Genomic DNA, 18,138 nt, shown 5'->3' with positions numbered 1-18,138 from the left:
CCTTACTTTCCATATGGTCTAGATAAGGTCTTCCTTTCCCATTTGGTCCTTGGGTAAACTTGCAAACATGGAAGTCTACACTGCAGAAAACCCAGGAACAATCTAGCATGATCTAGGCAGGTCCGACAAATTACTGTGTAAGTAAGGAAAAAGATAAGACAGAAAACATTTGATTATTCGTGGATTTGATTTACAATGTTTTCTCTAGGAATCTCTAGAACCGGCATGGGCCAACTTGGGCCCTCTAGGTGTTTTAGTCTTCAACGGCTGTTAGGAATTGTGGGAGTTGAAGTCCAAAACACCTGGAGGGCCCAAGTTGGCACAACTGGTATAGCACAAGGAAGGAACCCATTCCATCAGTATGGATGAGGCAATGGTCACTTGGTCCCGCCTCTGTCTCAGCACAGTCCTCTCATTGGTCATTCTCTCTGTCCATAAGAACATTCAAGGTGGATTGGGCCAATGGGCTGCCTAGTTCCCCACAATGGCCAGCTTCAAGTTCCAATAAGTTCACAGGGAGAACCAAAAAGCCTTGGCATCTGTTGGAAATAGGACCCAAAGACCTCAACGGCAGAGCAGGCGGAGAATAACATGGTACATGTTACAACGGCTGTGAAGGTGGAAGAAGGCTGCAACAGAGTGAGAAGCCACTCTCGTCGTGTTAATAACACGACTGCTGTGACCTTAGTCTGTGAAGATTGTGTGTTGACCGGCAATGCACCAACCTCCACACATTAAAAAAAATCACACACAGGCGTTTTCCAAGAAATGGAAGACCATCATCCTCGAACTACGAGGGATCGCCTAAGTAAAGTGTTGGAAATAACAAACTTCTGCAGGCTTCCTATACTGGTTGTTATGTATATAATTCATATTACTTACTGTATTGTATCTGTGTGTATTGGTATGCAGTTTTCCTTAACTCTCTGTTGTGGGAGGGGCTTCAGAACTGTTGTGGGAGGGGCCATGTGATCAGAACTGGGACTATTCAGGACTCAGACTCCATTTAAGAAAGGAAGAAGCCATTCGACTTTCAATGTAGAGACTTCGGTAGAAACAGTATCTTTCAGCCCATTGGACTTTCAGACTAGACCAATGATGGGCAACCTTTTGCACTAGGTGTGTCAAAATTCACCAAAAAACCTAGCATGACTTGGGTGGTGTGTCACTTCGAGAAAAAAACCCCATAATTTCACAATATATATAGTTTAAATAACAAAAATATATAATTGTAATATATAACTGTATTTAATAAATCAAAAACTATTTACTGCCATTATTTCCATGTACAACAATCTATGGTACCTCTTGCAGTTTCCATGCTGATTTCTCTCTATTGTAGTTTCAATGTAGTCATGAATAATGAATAATATAATAATAATATAATAGTAATAATATAATTATAATTTATATATACACACACACACACACACACACACACACACACACACAATTCCCATGGAGTAAACAACAAAACCACTGGACCAAATCACACCAAATTTGGCCACAAAAGACATTAGTCATCCAATCAATCTGCATGCGGCAGCGTGTCAGCAAAAATGGCTAGGCGTGTCAATGCTGACACGCGTGTCATAGGTTGGCCATCACTGGACTAGACAGAGACTGTATTAGACTCTCAGAACAGAGAGATGCTTTAGACCAGTGGTTCTCAACTTGTGGGTCCCCAGGTGTTTTGGCCTACAACTCCCAGAAATCCCAGCCAATTTACCAGCTGTTAGGATTTCTGGAAGTTGAAGGCCAAAACATCTGGGGACCCACAGGTTGAGAACCCACTGTGGAGCTTGATGCAGAACAGTATGATCCCACAGAAATGGTTTTAACCTGGAACACTATCTATCCTATCCTATGGGGTTTAGTTCAGAACAATATGATCCCCATGGAAAAAGTGGTTTTGAACTGGATCATTGTCTCTTGTATCATATGGGGTTCGGGGCAGAACAATTTTATCCCATGGAAAGAAGTGGTTTTAAACTGGTGCCAGTCTCTTTTAATGTAAGGAGCTTTGGGCAGGTTTTCAGGTAGTGTTGTTTCTCCTGATTTAAACAATAATAATACTGGCATTGTGATGATTGTATGAGAGTTGAATGAATAGTAATGCCTCCACCTTCGTTACTTGGGTTTGGATAGGAATATATTAATAAATCAAACGCAGAAATAGTCCTTAGACTGTGCTCTTTAACTACTACTGTTCACTTTTCCACATAATCACCAGACAATTGGATACATTTCTGCCAACGATGAACAAGTTTTCTGAAGCCGTCACGGAAGAAGTCGACACTCTGTTTCCGCAAACGGCATCTCACAGTCCCCATCGTGCATAGATCTTCCGATAACCAAGCAAAGCAATAATGTGACCCACACGCTCTTGTGAAATGCCGATTATGCTTAAAATTTCTCTCTGAGTGATACGACGATCGTCCTGAATCAATCTGTCAACCTTTTGCTTGTGAAACTCGGTGGTTGCTGTCACAGGACGTCCAACTTTGTTTTTCACACAAGTCAGATGTTCTCACCTCAACATCTTTAAACTTACTCACCCAGCGATGCACAAAGGTGGAGGCATTACTTTTCATTCAACCCTTGTAGATATTTTCATTACACAGCCATATAATCCGGAATATCAAGGCAGATAATCCCCAATATCTGCTTTGAATTGGGTTATCTGAGTCCACACTGCCATATAATCCAGTTCAATACAGCTGTTTGAAAGGGGCCCCAGAAGAAAATACAGGAATATTAAAAAAAAATGCACACACACAGAGTAAACCAAAAATGTTTCTTAGAATTAGCAATTATTCACAAAAATAACAAAACTCACAATAAACAAACAGCAAACAGTGTGTCCAAATGCCAACACCCCCTCTGACAAAAAGACCCAAGAAAGATGTTCAGAAATATTATCAACTTTCTTCCTCATATTCTTCTTCTTCTTCTTCTTCTGATTCTTCTTCTTCTTCCTCCTCCTCCTCCTCCTCTTCTTCCTCCTCTTACTCCTCTTCCACCACCTCCTCATCCTCCATTTCTTCCTCCTCCTCCTCTTTTTCTTCTTCTTTTTCTTCCTCCTCCTCCTCTTCTTCTTCATCATCATCATCATCATCTTCTTCTTCTTCTTCTTCTTCCACATCTTCTTTTTCTACATCTTCCTCCTCCTCCTCTTCTTCTTCTTCATCATCTTCTTCTTCTTCTTCCACATCTTCTACATCTTCTTCTTCTACATCTTCTTCCTCCTCCTTCTCTTCCTCCTCCTCTTCCTCCTCCTTTTTCTTCTTCTTCCTCCTCCTCTATTACTTCCTCCTCCTCCTCCTCCTCTTTTTCTCCTTCTCCTTCTCCTTCTCCTTCTTCTTCCTCCTCCTCCTCCTCTTCTTCTTCTTCTTCTTCTTCTTCTTTGCATTTATGTGCTGCTTTTCTCTCTCTTAAAACCTTTCGAACTGAGTCCTGAACATAGACTTGAAGGCAAGCTAAAATGCCGAAGCGGCTGTGTTCTGCCTCAGAAGAACCAGCTGCTCAAAGAGCTCATCCGACAAGGCATGCCTTTTGACCGTGAAGACGTTGCCGTCCGCACTGAAGAGGCGCTCCAAGGCAGCACTCGAAGGCAAGCCCGTGTTGTACTGCAGAAAACACCGCATGACCCGGGGGAAAGCGTGTAGGCAAGACACATCCCGGCTGGAGGACTTCAAGTATCTCAGGACCTCCTCGTCAGCCGTGTCTACAGCGGACTTCCTGCCCCGGGGTTGGATATTAAAGAAGTCATCTTCCAGATCGTCTCCTTCTTGGTCTTTCTCTGAAGACGTGTTGCTTTCATTCCCGACTGTGCTCCTGATCTCAGCCTTCAGCAGGGCTTCCATCATGTATCTAGGAGATGAGATAAGTTAACTTAGAACAGGCATGGGCAAACTTGGGCCCTCCAGGTGTTTTGGACTTCAACTCCCACCATTCTTAACAGCCTACCGGCTGTTAGGAATGGTGGGAGTTGAAGTCCAAAACACCTGGAGGGCTGGTTTGCTCATGCCAGCTCTATGCTCTCTTCTCACAAGTTCAGACAACAAATAAGTGATTGGTTTCTGCTTAGAAGAGGAAATTAAGGGCTATGCCCAAATTTGAAGATCGCCTTCTTTTGCTTCCTTTTGGAAACCAGCCCAGCCACATTTTCACATCTGAATTCCCGCCCTCTCTCTACTAGAACCAATGTAGCATAGTGGTTTGAATGTTAGGCTGTGGAGCTAAAGAACAGGGTTTGATATGTGTACTGTCGAAAGCTTTCATGGATTGCTGTGGGTTTTTCAGGCTGTATGGCCATGTTCCAGAAGCTTTCTCTCCTGATGTTGGAGAGATGGAGGCGGGGTATAAATAAACTTATTATTATTATTATTATTATTGGGGGCCCTGGTGGCACAGTGTGTTAAAGCGCTGAGCTGCTGAACTTGTGGACTAAAAGGTCCCAGGTTCAAATCCCAGGAGCGGAATGAGCGCCCGCTGTTAGCCCCAGCTCCTGCCAACCTAGCGGTTCGGAAAACGGAACTTCCAGCAGGAAGATAACGGCGCTCCATGCAGTCATGCCAGCCACATGACCTTGGAGATGTCTATGGACAATGCCATCTCTTCGGCTTAGAAATGGAGATGAGCACCAAGCCCCAGAGTTGGTCACGACTGGACTTAACGTCAGGGGAAACCTTTACTTTACCTATTATTATTATGTTAGTGATATGCACAAATGTATGTCTTCATTGGAGAAAGATAGTGCCCATACTGACATGAATGAGCCAACTGTACTATACACCTCCCAAGAGCCACTGAAATGACAATTTCATAGGAATAATATGCTCTTGATTTGCAGCTTCTTGGAGCAAGAAACAAGAGATGACTTTCTTAAATAGATCAGGGACAACTGAACTCCCTGCTATGTGGACAACACAGGGTGTTATGCCACAAGCACCCACCGATCTGATCCACAAGGTCTCTCGTTAAGTTCTTACCTATTTGCCTGAGTGCTTTGGGCTGATTCCAGCCAGTCCACCTTGAAGCGGGGGTGCAGGCACGCTGCCAGAAGAAGCTTCTTGTCCTCCCAGATGGGTGCAAACCGCTTTCTTAGGGCTTTCCGCACTCCCTGCAAAAGCTGGAGGCAGTAGGTGTACCTGACGGGCTTGTTCTCCAGGCCCTGTAGCTTGCGGTCAAGATTGTACAACGTTGGCAACAGGTACCCCATGAACATGCCATTCTCCCGCTGCAGGATGTCTAGCGACTGGGCCAGCGGGCTCATGATCTCCGTGTATTCCTGCACTGCCAGACTCTCCGCAGGCGTGATCCTGGCCAAGGAGCATTGGTCCATTATGGCGTCTACTTTCTCTGGCATGGTGGAGAGGAGCTCGTTGAGCTGCTTCAGGGCCTCAAAGGTGGAGCTCCACCTGGCCTTCCTTGGGACCTTCAGGTACATCCCGCACTGCTCCTGGACATACTCCGCAATCTGAGCTGACTGGCTCTGCTTGGACCACAGCTTGCTGCATTTTCCCATCAAGGAACAAAAGAGTTTCCTGAACGAGCCCAGAGGACTATTCGGGGAAGAACCTGAGACGATGGCCTGTATATCTTCGGTGGCCACCAGGTTGAGGGTGTGGCTGGCACATCGCTGGTGAGGTGGCAACCCGAAATCTGTATCAACGGATTCTCCCTGCTCTACATTTCCAGCATCTAAGATCTCAGAGATGGGCACATAGTCCACATCAGCCTCCTCCTGATCTTCGTCGTCATCGTCAGCATTGCCATCCGTGGCATCTCCTGCCTCTTTGGGCCTGAAAACCCGGAAAGCTTTGTTGAAGTTGGAGCCACTGTCCGTGGTTGCGGAAACGACTTTGTTGTGAATCCTGTACTGGACATGTACGTTGTGCAGGGCTTGGGCCAGGATGTCATACGTGGGCCAGCCGTGGAGGCGCTTGCAAGCCAACGCCCCGAACTCGCGCCTCAGGGTCATTGGGCAGATCCAGTGGGCTGTCACTCCCAAAAAGCTCTTCTTGCCATCGCTCCAGCAGTCGGCAGTGATGGCTACATAGGCTACCGCTCCCATCCGGTGCACCAGGGTCTCTTGCATGCCGGCCGCCCTCTTCTCGATCCGGTCCCTCAAGGTCTTGGCACACATGACGGACAGGTCTTTGGGAAGGCCGAGGCGGATCAGCCCAACGAAGGTCGGCTTGTCTACTGTCTGAATGGGCAAGGTCTCCTCGACAATGAAGTCCATGATTTTCCGGTCCAGGATTCTCTGCGTGACCGTTTCTCTGCCGGATCCCGCTCTCTCGAGGATGGCCTCTTGCTCCTGCTTGGCCATTTTGAGGAGGGATGGATCATCATCGTAATCCACTGGCTTTTCAATATGGCCACGTTTCCTCGCTTTTCTTGCAATTTCAATTGCTCTCAGCTTATCAGGATGTGCCCTCTGAGGAGGAAAGAGGATGGGGTGGGGGAACCATTAATCCTAGTGAAAATACTGGAAATGCACATCACATTAAAAAAAAACAAATTAAAAAGTAGTCCAATATAAAGCAAACAATAAAACAAAGATATGATTCATTATTAATACTGTTTAACACAGTACACTCATACCAGACTAAGGGATTTCTGAGGGCTGACTCAATGCTGGAACTTGAATCCTATGATATTATTAGCACACAAAACTGAGATACAGTGGAGTCTCACTTATTCAAACCTCACTTATCCAAGCTTCTGGATAATCCAAGCCATTTTTGTAGTCAATGTTTTCAATATATCATGATATTTTGGTGCTAAATTTATAAATACAGTAATTACAACATAACATTGTTGCGTATTGAACTACTTTTATGTCAAATTTGTTGTATAACATGATGTTTTTGCGCTTAATTTGTAAAATCATAACCTAATTTGATGTTTAATAGGATTTTTCTTAATCCCTCCTAACTATCCAAGATATTTGCTTGGATAGTCCCATTTCCAATACTTTTGCAGGTTTGTGATCCCACCAGTTCTTTGCTGCTGGGAGGCATAAGTTCCAATGAATCATTTGGGCCACATGGTTGTGCCTCTGTTTGTAGTCTGTCTGTGCGATTTTCTTACAGCAGCTGAGGATATGATCCATGGTTTCGTCGGTTTCCTTGCACAGTCTGCACTTTGAGTCATCAGCTGATTTTTCTATCTTGGCCTTCATTGCCTTTGTTCTGATGGCTTGCTCCTGGGCTGCAAGGATCAGGCCTTCTGTCTCCTTCTTCAGGGTCCCATTTGTGAGCCAGAGCCAGGTCTTCTCCTTATCAGCTTTTCCTTCAATTTTGTCAAGGAACTTTCCATGCAATGTTTTGTTGTGCCAGCTGTCAGCTCTAGTTTGTAGTGTGGTTTTCTTGTACTAATTTTTTGTCTGCTGTGCTTTGAGGAGTTTCTGATTTTTGACTTCAATCAAAGCAGGTTCTTCACTTTGCTTTACATATTCTGCCAAGGCATGTTCTTCTTCTTTAACTGCTTGTTTTACTTGCAAGAGTCCTCTGCCACCAGATCTTCTAGGCAGATATAGCCAGTCAAGATCACTGCGAGGGTGCAGTGAGTGATGAATGGTCATGAGTTTTCTTGTTTTTCTGTTTAAATTTTATAATTTGTGTATGTTCTTGCTCATTCATGTATTGTATATTGTTATTGTTTTTATCTGGTATTATCTGTCAGCTGCCCCGAGTCCCCTTTGGGGGAGATGGAGGAGGGGTATAAATAAACATTATTATTATTATTATTATTATTATTATTATTATTATTATTATTATTATTATTAAACTTGCCCCCTCCCCCCCTAGCACTCTTTTCCAAAACCTTTTTTTTTCTGGAACCTTCTGAGCACTTACCTCCAGGTGCTTCTTCACATTGGAAGCGGAGGTGATGGCCGAGCTCACGTTCTTGATGGCCGGCAGGCAGTAATTGCACTGGACGATGACGTTCTTCCCCTTCTGGCGCACAAAGGTGAAGGCCTTCTCAAAGCCCGACCAGGGCACTTGGTGGATGATGGGTGTGGGTATCGCCAGTTGCTCCAAGTCCTGCTCATATGTCACATCCGGGTGCCACGTAACTGTTGGCGACATCTCAGCGGTCTGCACTACCAATGGGGTCTCGGGCTCTAGTAGGCTGGAACTTGTTTCGGCAATGTCACCACCTTCAGCAAGAGAAAGGAGCCAATTCATTTTATTCAACGTATATACGCTGATTCTTCTCACTATTGTATTGCTTTCATGGGGATATGTTATTTACGCAACACAAATAGTAGCCAAGTGGCATCTGAAGAGCTCTACCCCCTGCAAGCACAAGATCTTTGAGGGAAACTATGGCAGAATCCTTCTACAGAGATGCCAAAGCATTTAAGGATAGTTACAGCAAGAGTCTTTAAATTTCACAGCAAAGGCCCAATATAAAATGAACATTGTGCTTGGAATTAATATCTGCTTTTAAGACAGCTTTAACAGAGGAACACCATTTACTCAGCTCTTATACGAATACAATTTAGAAGAAAGATGCCAAATGCTGTCATCCAAAAAGGATTACTCTTAAACACAACTCCACTAGTCTTGTACATCAAATAGTCCATGTCTGAAGATCGCACATTATCTTACATCTAAAGCAAGAAATTAGTAAGCCAACAACCGTGCAATGGTGATTTCAACTGAATATTTTGTAAGAAAATGTCATTTATATAAAGGATTTAATGGTGAAGAAACAAGTTTTGGTATCTGAAAGAGTCAGGATTTGCTGTATGGTATTATCTAATATTTACATGGTTAGATCACTGAGCAGTGACAAAGCGAGGAATTAAAACTGAAATTTGTTTAATTGTAAATTTTGTATTGTTTTGTAAACTGTATATTAAACATTTATTGAAAAAATAATTTACAATGTATTTTAATAGTTTTAACTGTTTTATATGTTGTTTTATATTGGTTTGTATGGGCATCTAATGGTTGCCACTGTTGTAAACCACCTGAGTCCCTTTGGGTGAGAAGGGCGGGATATAAATGTGATAAATAAGTAAATCAATAAATACCAGGCATGGGCAAACTTGGGCCCTCCAGGTGTTTTGGACTTCCACAAAGACCTTACCCAGAAAGTCTCCTTCGTCCTCTTCCCTTTTGACATCTAGAGGCAGCTGCCTATCTCTGGAAACGGATGGCGAGGCCTCCGTCTCCGTGGAACTCGCAGCCGCCTCCTCAAATTCAGCCAGGATCTAAAAACACAAAAGGCCGTAGTTTAGAGCAGGGCCCCCCAAACTTTTTAAACAGCGGGCCAGTTCATGGTCCCCCAGACCATTGGAGGGCCGGACTACAGTTCATAAAATTCCTATGCACACTACACATACCGTATATACTCAAAGATAAGCCCTCTTTATCAGCTGAAAAAGCCTCCCTCGGCTTATAATGTGGTCAAGGTCAAGCTGGGCAGCGGAGCCTGGAGGCTATTGCTTGCAATATATGATATATTTCTCTCCTCCCTTATCAGTGTGTTTGTTTTTCCAAAGCCTTCCTCGCTTTGGAAATGTTTTGAAAAGGAAAATAAGCCCTTGCAAGTCAGGAAGAAGAATATACCCATTAATCTTACAAAAGCATTTCCCCCTGAAATATTTGTTAATCTCTGCTACAGATATGTAGGCACTTCCCCTTGCAAGCCTTTGCAATCCCTGTTTACCTACATATTTGTATCTCTCTTTATATATTTTATATATGAATTTTCCCCTCATATGTTTGCAAATCCTATATACATATAGATATCTAGAGATTTCCATATACAGTAGAGTCTCACTTATCCAACACTCACTTATCCAACGTTCTGGATTATCCAACGCGTTTTTGTAGTCAATGTTTTCAAAACATCGTGATATTTTGGTGCTAAATTCGTAAATACAGTAATTACTACATAGCATTACTGCGTATTGAACTGCTTTTTCTGTCAAATTTGTTGTATAACATGATGTTTTGGTGCTTAATTTGTAAAACCATGACCTAATTTGATGTTTAATAGGCTTTTCCTTAATCCCTCCTTATTATCCAACATATTCACTTATCCAACATTCTGCCGGCCCGTTTAGCTTGGATAAGTGAGACTGTACCTGTATATCTGTATCTATGTGTATACATTTTTATATATCATAGAATAGTAGAATAGTAGAGTTGGAAGAGACCACATGGGCCATCTAGTCCAACCCCCTGCTAAGAAGCAGGAAATCGCATTCAAAGCACCCCCGACAGATGGCCATCCAGCCTCTGCTTAAAAGCCTCCAAGGAAGGAGCCTCCACCACGGCCCCGGGGAGAGAGTTCCACTGTCGAACAGCTCTCACAGTGAGGAAGTTCTTCCTGATGTTCAGGTGGAATCTCCTTTCCTGTAGTTTGAAGCCATTGTTCCGTGTCCTAGTCTGCAGGGCAGCAGAAAACAAGCTTGCTCCCTCCTCCCTATGACTTCCCTTCACGTATTTGTACATGGCTATCATGTCTCCTCTCAGCCTTCTCTTCTGCAGGCTAAACATGCCCAGCTCTTTAAGCCGCTCCTCATAGGGCTTGTTCTCCAGACCCTTAATCATTTTAGTCGCCCTCCTCTGGACGCTTTCCAGCTTGTCAACATCTCCCTTCAACTGTGGTGCCCAAAATTGGACACAGTATTCCAGGTGTGGTCTGACCAAGGCAGAATAGAGGGGGAGCATAACTTCCCTGGATCTAGACGCTATTCCCCTATTGATGCAGGCCAGAATCCCATTGGCTTTTTTAGCAGCCGCATCACATTGTTGGCTCATGTTTAACTTGTTGTCCACAAGGACTCCAAGGTCTTTTTCGCACACACTGCTGTCAAGCCAGGCGTCCCCCATTCTGTATCTTTGATTTCCATTTTTTCTGCCGAAGTGAAGTATCTTGCATTTGTCCCTGTTGAACTTCATTTTGTTAGTTTTGGCCCATCTCTCTAGTCTGATTTTTTGCCTCAGATGTTTGCAAGTCTTTGCAAATCCTATGCAGATATAATTATCTATATATAGAGAGAGATGTCTAGCTAGATATATATGAATACAGATATATAGGGTTTGGAAATACTACAGGGGAAATACACGCACACACACATATAGAGATTTTCAGATAGATGCAGGAGAGAAATGCACATATATAGAGAGGACTTGCAAATGTTTCAGGGGAAAATGCATATGCAAAATAAGTATATATAATTATAGATCTATATCTAGCTCCGCATTGGTTATATAGGCATTGAATGTTGCCTGTTACTATGTTGGAAGCCGGCCTGAGTCCTCATGGGGAGATAGGGCGGGGTACAAATGAAGTTTTGTTGTTGTTGTTGTTGTTAAGTTATTGTTAATACCACATTGTTTTTGTTGACCCTACTTTTCCACTTATAGAGCTACTTTACTGTTTTTCTTTGAAATACGGTAAATATTCAAAATACTTAACTTGCTGGTGTCTCAATTAATGTACTTTTATTGGTATCTATTTTTATTTTGAAATTTACCAGTAGCTGCTGCATTTCCCACCCTCGGCTTATACTCGAGTCAATAAGTTTTCCCAGTTTTTTAATGGTAAAATTAGGTATCTCAGCTTATATTAGGGTCAGCTTATACTTGAGTATATACGGTATCTTATTTTGAAGTTAAAAAAAAGAACGGGAACAAGTACAGCCTCAATGCTAATAATAATCATAATCATAACAAAAATAATAGGGTTGGATGAGACCCCTTGAGCCATCTAGTCCAACGCCCTTCTGCCTTTGTCCACCAAAAGCACCAGCAAAGCACCCCTGACAGATGGCCACCCATCTGTCAACATATTATGTTGATAATAATAATGATAATGATGATGATAATAATAATAATAATATTACGAGGGTTATCCAGAAAGTAGATTATGTTTTGGAATTTAAAATGAACAAAGTATAGGAGAAAACATTTACCATATGCAATTGAAAGCCACACCCAAATACCACATCTCATGTAGTTGCCATTCAAATCTAGGCACTTATCATAGCAATGAATGAGCTTGGCAACTCCTTCCCCACAAAACTCTGCCGCTTGCATCCTCAACGCAGCATTTTGGCGACGATGAGCAGCTGTGGTAAGGAGTGACTGTCTGGTTAGATGCCTAGATTTGCATGGCAACTACATGAGATGTGGTATTTGGGTGTGGCTTTCAACTGCATATGGTAAATGTTTTCTCCTATACTTTGTTCATTTTTAATTCCAAAACTTAATCTACTTTCTGGATAATCCTCATAATAAAGAGGGTTGGAAGAGACCGCTTGGTCCATTTAGTCCAACTCCCTTCTGCCTTTGTGCACCAAAAGCACTAGCAAAGCACTCCTTAATAATTAATTATTAATTAAATAATGATTAAAATACTGTTACAAACACAAGCAAAGCTTTGGAAGGTGCACACAGGGTGATGGAGTAGGTGGGAAAGGCACGTGCCTGGTTTAGAGCATGAGAAATGTTAATGTGGGATTTGTGTATTGGTAGTGTTTAAATGAAATTTGTGTCTTGTCTGTATTGCATACTGATTGCATCATCCAGAGTGTACTATAGTCTGGAAAGAGTTAATTGCTAAGAAGCTGTGATGACCTTGATGTGTGGCTGGAACCAGGGAGTGTCCAGACACAAGTGTTTGTGAATTGCTGATTGCGTCAGTTGAGTCGAGTTCTGTCTGCCTAGGTGTAGAGTCAAGTCCTGTGTTCGTCTATTGTCTGCATGTCTGTTTGTCTTGATTATTGCTGAAGTCAGTAAAACTTTGTATATAGTTTTACCAACGTCTCTGGGTGTCTCTTCGTTCTGCGTTCCACTGATTCCATCCAACTACTGCTGCGCTGCAAATACTCTGACAAGAAAGAGAGAAAATTTTGCTGCAGCGTGATCAAGGCTGGTTTAAATATCTCCGGTGAAGAGGATCCCACAGTCTCCTGAGACAACTGCGTCCCTCGCACAATGCGGTCAAGCTTGAAGGTCCTGAACTGCAACTCCCATCACCTCAAGCCAGCAAACAAACAGGGTGATGGGAGTTGTAGTCTGACACCCATTTGCAGTGCTTTCCTGGTTGCAAGACATTTACTGAGAAGGCAACTAGGGTCATGGTAGCGCAGTGGGTTAAACCATTAGCTGTAGGAAATCTGCTGACCGGAGGGTTGGCAGTTCAAAGCCATGAGTCGGGGTGAGCTTCCGACTGTTAGCCCTAGCTTCTGCCAACCTAGCAGTTCGAAAGCATACAATGCGAGTAGATCAATAGGTACCGCCTCGGTGGGAAGGTAAAAGGGTGCCCCATGCAGACATGCCGGCAACACGATCGGGGATGTCTACGGACAACAGGCTCCTCAGCATGGAAAAATGGGACAAGATCACCTTCCCAGGGTCGGTGTTGAAAATCACCTCCAGACACTGGAGATGAAAGGAGAAAGCCTTTACCTTTGTTTGTGTGGTGTATGTCACTGTTGTTCACTGTGTAAAAAGGCAATAAATGTTTGCCTTATATGTGTATACAGTGTTCCCTCACTTATCGCGGACCACCTGCAATAAGTGAAAATCTGCAAAGTAGGGACGCTATATTTATTTTAATATTTATACATTATTTTAGTAGTTATACACTATTTTAAGTCTTTATCAACCAATTGTGTGTTGATAAATCGCCTCCTTCTCCTCCCGTTGCCGCTTGAGCTCCTTTTCTCTCCGTTTGGCTTCTCCTTCCTCCCTTCCTTAGGCTGTAAATTGTAATTTTTTATGATTTATAATAGTTTTTAGAGTTTATTAAAAACCGCAAAACAGTGAATCTATACAAGCTATAGCTGACACACGGGAGCTCATCGTGTCTCGCGGATTCGAACCGGCCACCTTCAGGTCAGCAACCCAATCTTTAGTTCAGCAGTCCAGCCAGCACAAGGGTTTAACCCATTGCACCACACAATTAAAACAACTATTTCCTTCTAGTATTTAACCTTCTATTATACCCTCTTTTTCTTCTTCCAAGTCGCATCCTTCTGCCTTTCGTACTCCTGGAATCGGAGGGGATGTCGCACCTAGAAAAGGAAAAGAAGCTGTAAAACATCACAGCAAGAAAGTGGGTGTCACTGAATCTAATTATTTAAAATAATGAGTGCGGATGTAAAGCAATGGCTGCGTGTCTGGGATAAGTTTCTTTGTAAACCCTACATAGTTCTTGATGTAAGAGGAGAAAAATTAATATCTTCACCCAAATAATAATAATAATAATAATAATAATAACAATATTTCTTATCCACTTCTCCTCAAAAAGAGGTGTCACAGCACAGTCAATAATAATAATAATAATAATAATAATAATAATAATAATAATAATAACAACCGATGAAACTATTGATCATATCCTCAGCTGCAGTAAGAAAATCGCACAGACAGACTACAAACAGAGGCACAACTATGTGGCCCAAATGATCCATTGGAACGTATGCCTCAACTACCACCTCCCAGCAGCAAAGAACTGGTGGGATCACAAACCTGCAAAAGTATTGAAAAATGAGCATGCAAAGATACTGTGGGACTTCCGAAACCAGACTGACAAAAGTTCTGGAACACAACACACCAGACATCACAGTTGTGGAAAATAAAAAGGTTTGGATCATTGATGTCGCCATCCCAGGTGACAGTCGCATTGACGAAAAACAACAGGAAAAACTCAGCCGCTATCAGGACCTCAAGATTGAACTTCAAAGACTCTGGCAGAAACCAGTGCAGGTGGTCCCGGTGGTGATGGGCACATTGGATGCAGTGATCTCAAAATCTCAAAAGATCTCAGCCGGCATTTGGAAACAATAGACATTGACAAAATCACGATCTGCCAACTGCAAAAAGCCACCCTACTGGGATCTGCACGCATCATCCGAAAATACATCACACAGTCCTAGACACTTTGGAAGTGTTCGGCTTGTGATTTTGTGATATGAAATCCAGCATATCTATCTTGTTTGCTGTGTCATAATATAATAATAATAATAATAATAATAATAATAATAATAATAATAATAATAATACGAAAATACATCACACAGTCCTAAACACTTGGGAAGTGTTCGACTTGTGATTTTGTGATACGAAATTCAGCATATCTATCTTGTTTGCTGTGTCATACAATGTAGTTGTGTCAATAATAATAATAATAATAATAATCTTTATTTATATTCCGCTCTATTCTCCGGGGGGACTTAGAGCAGAATACAGGTATATAGATGGCAAACATTCAGTGCTGTTATACAATTGACAAAGACAGACAGTACATAAACAGAGGTCAGGCTTCCCTCCTTTTTCATCTCCGGCATCTGGAGACTATGCTTGACTCAGCCATGGAGAGGTGCTGTTGTTTCATTTTTCCACACCGAGGAGCCTGTTGTTCCTGATCGAATGAGCTGGCATGTTTTTTAGGGGCGCCTTTTACCTCCCCGCCAATGCGGTACCTATTTATCTACTTACATTGCTGTTTTCGAACTGCTAGATGCGCGGGAGCTCACCATAACCCGCTTTCCGGTTGACAAGATATTCAGGACAGCAGAACCAACCTATGCTATCCTTAGCTTAAAATATGGAACAATAAAATACCATGTTACCAAGCACTGGGTTGTATGGGCTGTATGGCCACGTTCCAGAAGCATTCTTTCCTGACGTTTCGCCCACATGTACGGCAGGCATCCTCTGATGCCTGCCAGAGATGTGGGCGAAACGTCAGGAGAGAATGCTTCTGGAACATGGCCATACAGCCCGGAAAACACACAACAACCCTGTGATTCTGGCCATGAAAGCCTTTGACAACACATTGTGAGGTTGACTTACTTTAACATGTTTCAGAAAGTTGCTGGAACTGCGTGTGCTCCCCGAGATGGTCTTATTTGGGCAAATCCTGCAGCTGGCAGTGAAGTTATTGCCGTCCTCTTTGACGGTGACATTTTTATAACAGAATTCGACGATGAAAGTATCCATCCCACCTGTTTGGATGAGATATAAAAGACACACCCATCCAATACATTGGATGCTGGAAGATATCAATAAGGTTAAACTCAATCAGGCCATAATAATCAGGTTATTATTATTATTATTACTAGTTTTCTCTCTCTCCAGCCACCAGCCCATTGCTCAGATAATAATAATAACAATAATTTTATTTTTATTATTATTCATTTTCTCTCTCTCCAGCCACCAACCCATTGCTCAGATAATAATAATAATAATAATAATAATAATAATAATAATAATAATAACAATAATAATTTTATTTTTGTACCCCACCTCCATCTACATGAAGGGACTGGGGGCGGCTTACATGAGGTCAAGCGCGGATAATTACAATAAATAAAATACAGTATATAAAAATGCAGATACAAATATAAAATTTACATATTACCATAATAAAACTTAAAAGGTGACCATAATAAAACTTTAGAGTTGGGAAAAGTTCCAGTCTTGGGCTCCAACTCCCAGAAATGTCTATCACCAAACAGTCTGGAGTATTACACACATATATACATATAGACATACACACACATTTAAATAATGTATGATTTTGAAAAGGAAAATAAAAAAAAACCTCAAAAGGAGCTAAAACAAAACAAGTGGCCAAACAGAGAAATGCAAAGACAAGGAAACACTGACAGATAAGAGATGAGTCAATGGGTGCATATGGGACCCAATCAGAGCCTATGAGACAGATGTTGAGCATGCAGGAATTTAATATATTTTATTTTATTTTATTTGAATGGAGGGAAAGAGAGAGGGGGGATGATCCTGACTTCGACCTGGATATTGACAGGGGAGCACAAATCTACCTGCAATTCAGTGGGGGTTACTGATGAGTAGACCTGTTTGCAAGATTGCTTCGCCTACCTGCAAGGAGTCTTCCTTTCCACGCTTGCAAAAAGGAAAAAACAAACCAGGAAGGTTGGAGAGCTACTGCGCGTGCGCCCAGCCATGGCCTTGGCCGAGCAGGCAGAGCGCGCCCCCTGCCGGCAGTCCTTTGCACAGCTCTTGCTTGTTAACCCCTTGAACTCCTGCCTGGCTTATGTATTTATTGTCTCAGAAGCCAACCGAGGGTGTAAGTTGTAATGTATTTGATAACACCAACAAAGTTAAAAAAATTTGGTATTATACTAAATGTCCTTTGACCAGAAACTGGCCACTTGGAGTGCCTCTGGTGTTGCTTTAAGAAGGCCCTCCATTGTGCAAGTGGCTGCATTGTAGTAGGTGATCTGTGGCAGGAGTCCCCAAACTAAGGCCCGTGGGCCGGATGCGGCCCTCCAAGGTCATTGGCCTGGCCCCTGCCCTAAACTTTACACTTAGGGTTGACCTAAGTCTACCTGGTCTTTGGACGTCTCTTTGCTTACTTATGGCCTTATGAGATCGTCTAGATGGTCTTTGAAGGTCTCTTTGCTTAGCTATGGCCTAATGAGACCATTTAGATGACTTTTGGAGGTCACTTCCCTTACCTATGGTCTTATGAGACCGTCTAGACGGTCTTTGAGGTCCCTTTTCTTGTCTATGGTCTTCTGATGCCCTGATTAGATCATCTAGATCAGGGGTCCTCAAACTTTTAAAGCAGAGGGCCAGTCCACAATCCTTCAGACTGTGGAGGGGCCAAATTATCATTTGGAAAAGAAAACGAACAAACTCCTATGCACACTGCACATGTCTTATTTGTAGTGCAAAACAACAACAACAATGGAAGAACAATACAATATTTAAAAATGAAAACAGTTGTAACCAACATAAACCTATCAGGATTTCAATGGGAAGTGTGGGCCTACTTCTAGCCAATGAGATAGTCAAGTTAATTAGGATTGTTGTTGTTGTTGTGTGCCTTCAAGTCATTTCAGACTTTGGCCGAGCCTAAGTCTAAAATTATTTATTTATTCATTTACTACATTTATTTATTACATTTATATCCTGCCCTTCTCACCCCGAAGGGGACTCAGAGCAGCTGTATGTACATACAATATATTATATGATTAGCATAGCACAATATTAGCATTATATATTACTATATTGAACTATACCATTATACTGTAATATTATATGTAATATATATCATATAATTAATATTATTCTATGGTATTATTAATATTATATTGTATAACATTAT

The 18,138-nt window shown here is 42.3% G+C and overlaps 1 protein-coding gene across 1 annotated transcript; it reads right to left on the bottom strand.

The window, feature by feature from the left end:
- Positions 1-2,783: 2,783 nt before the first annotated feature.
- LOC100559694 (uncharacterized) lies at positions 2,784-17,008 on the bottom strand. The gene is made up of 7 exons (XM_003228574.4): positions 16,887-17,008; positions 15,840-15,991; positions 13,988-14,056; positions 9,112-9,235; positions 7,869-8,173; positions 4,995-6,445; positions 2,784-3,873 (listed from the first exon to the last, which is right to left on the bottom strand). The coding sequence occupies exons 2-7, from the start codon at positions 15,984-15,986 to the stop codon at positions 3,480-3,482; spliced, it is 2,490 nt and encodes an 829-aa protein (XP_003228622.1). The 5' UTR covers positions 15,987-15,991; positions 16,887-17,008; the 3' UTR covers positions 2,784-3,479.
- Between the last annotated feature and the right edge of the window lie 1,130 nt (positions 17,009-18,138).

Source organism: Anolis carolinensis, chromosome 2 (assembly GCF_035594765.1).
Source record: "Anolis carolinensis isolate JA03-04 chromosome 2, rAnoCar3.1.pri, whole genome shotgun sequence".
Lineage (NCBI taxonomy): Eukaryota > Metazoa > Chordata > Lepidosauria > Squamata > Dactyloidae > Anolis > Anolis carolinensis.
The sequence above is the reverse complement of the archived record's forward strand: the minus strand, read 5'-3'. Positions and strand labels throughout refer to the sequence as shown.

What these genes read in the sequence shown, in the direction of transcription:
- LOC100559694 (XM_003228574.4), bottom strand. Translation starts at nt 15,986, where the DNA reads ATGGATACTTTCATCGTCGAATTCTGTTATAAAAATGTCACCGTCAAA. An exon ending in CTTGGAAGAAGAAAAAGAGG is followed by an intron (nt 9,236 to 13,987) that starts GTATAATAGAAG and finishes TTGTGTTTTTAG; the next exon opens with ATCCTGGCTGAATTTGAGGA. An exon ending in CAAAGCACTCAGGCAAATAG is followed by an intron (nt 3,874 to 4,994) that starts GTAAGAACTTAA and finishes CTCATCTCCTAG; the next exon opens with ATACATGATGGAAGCCCTGC.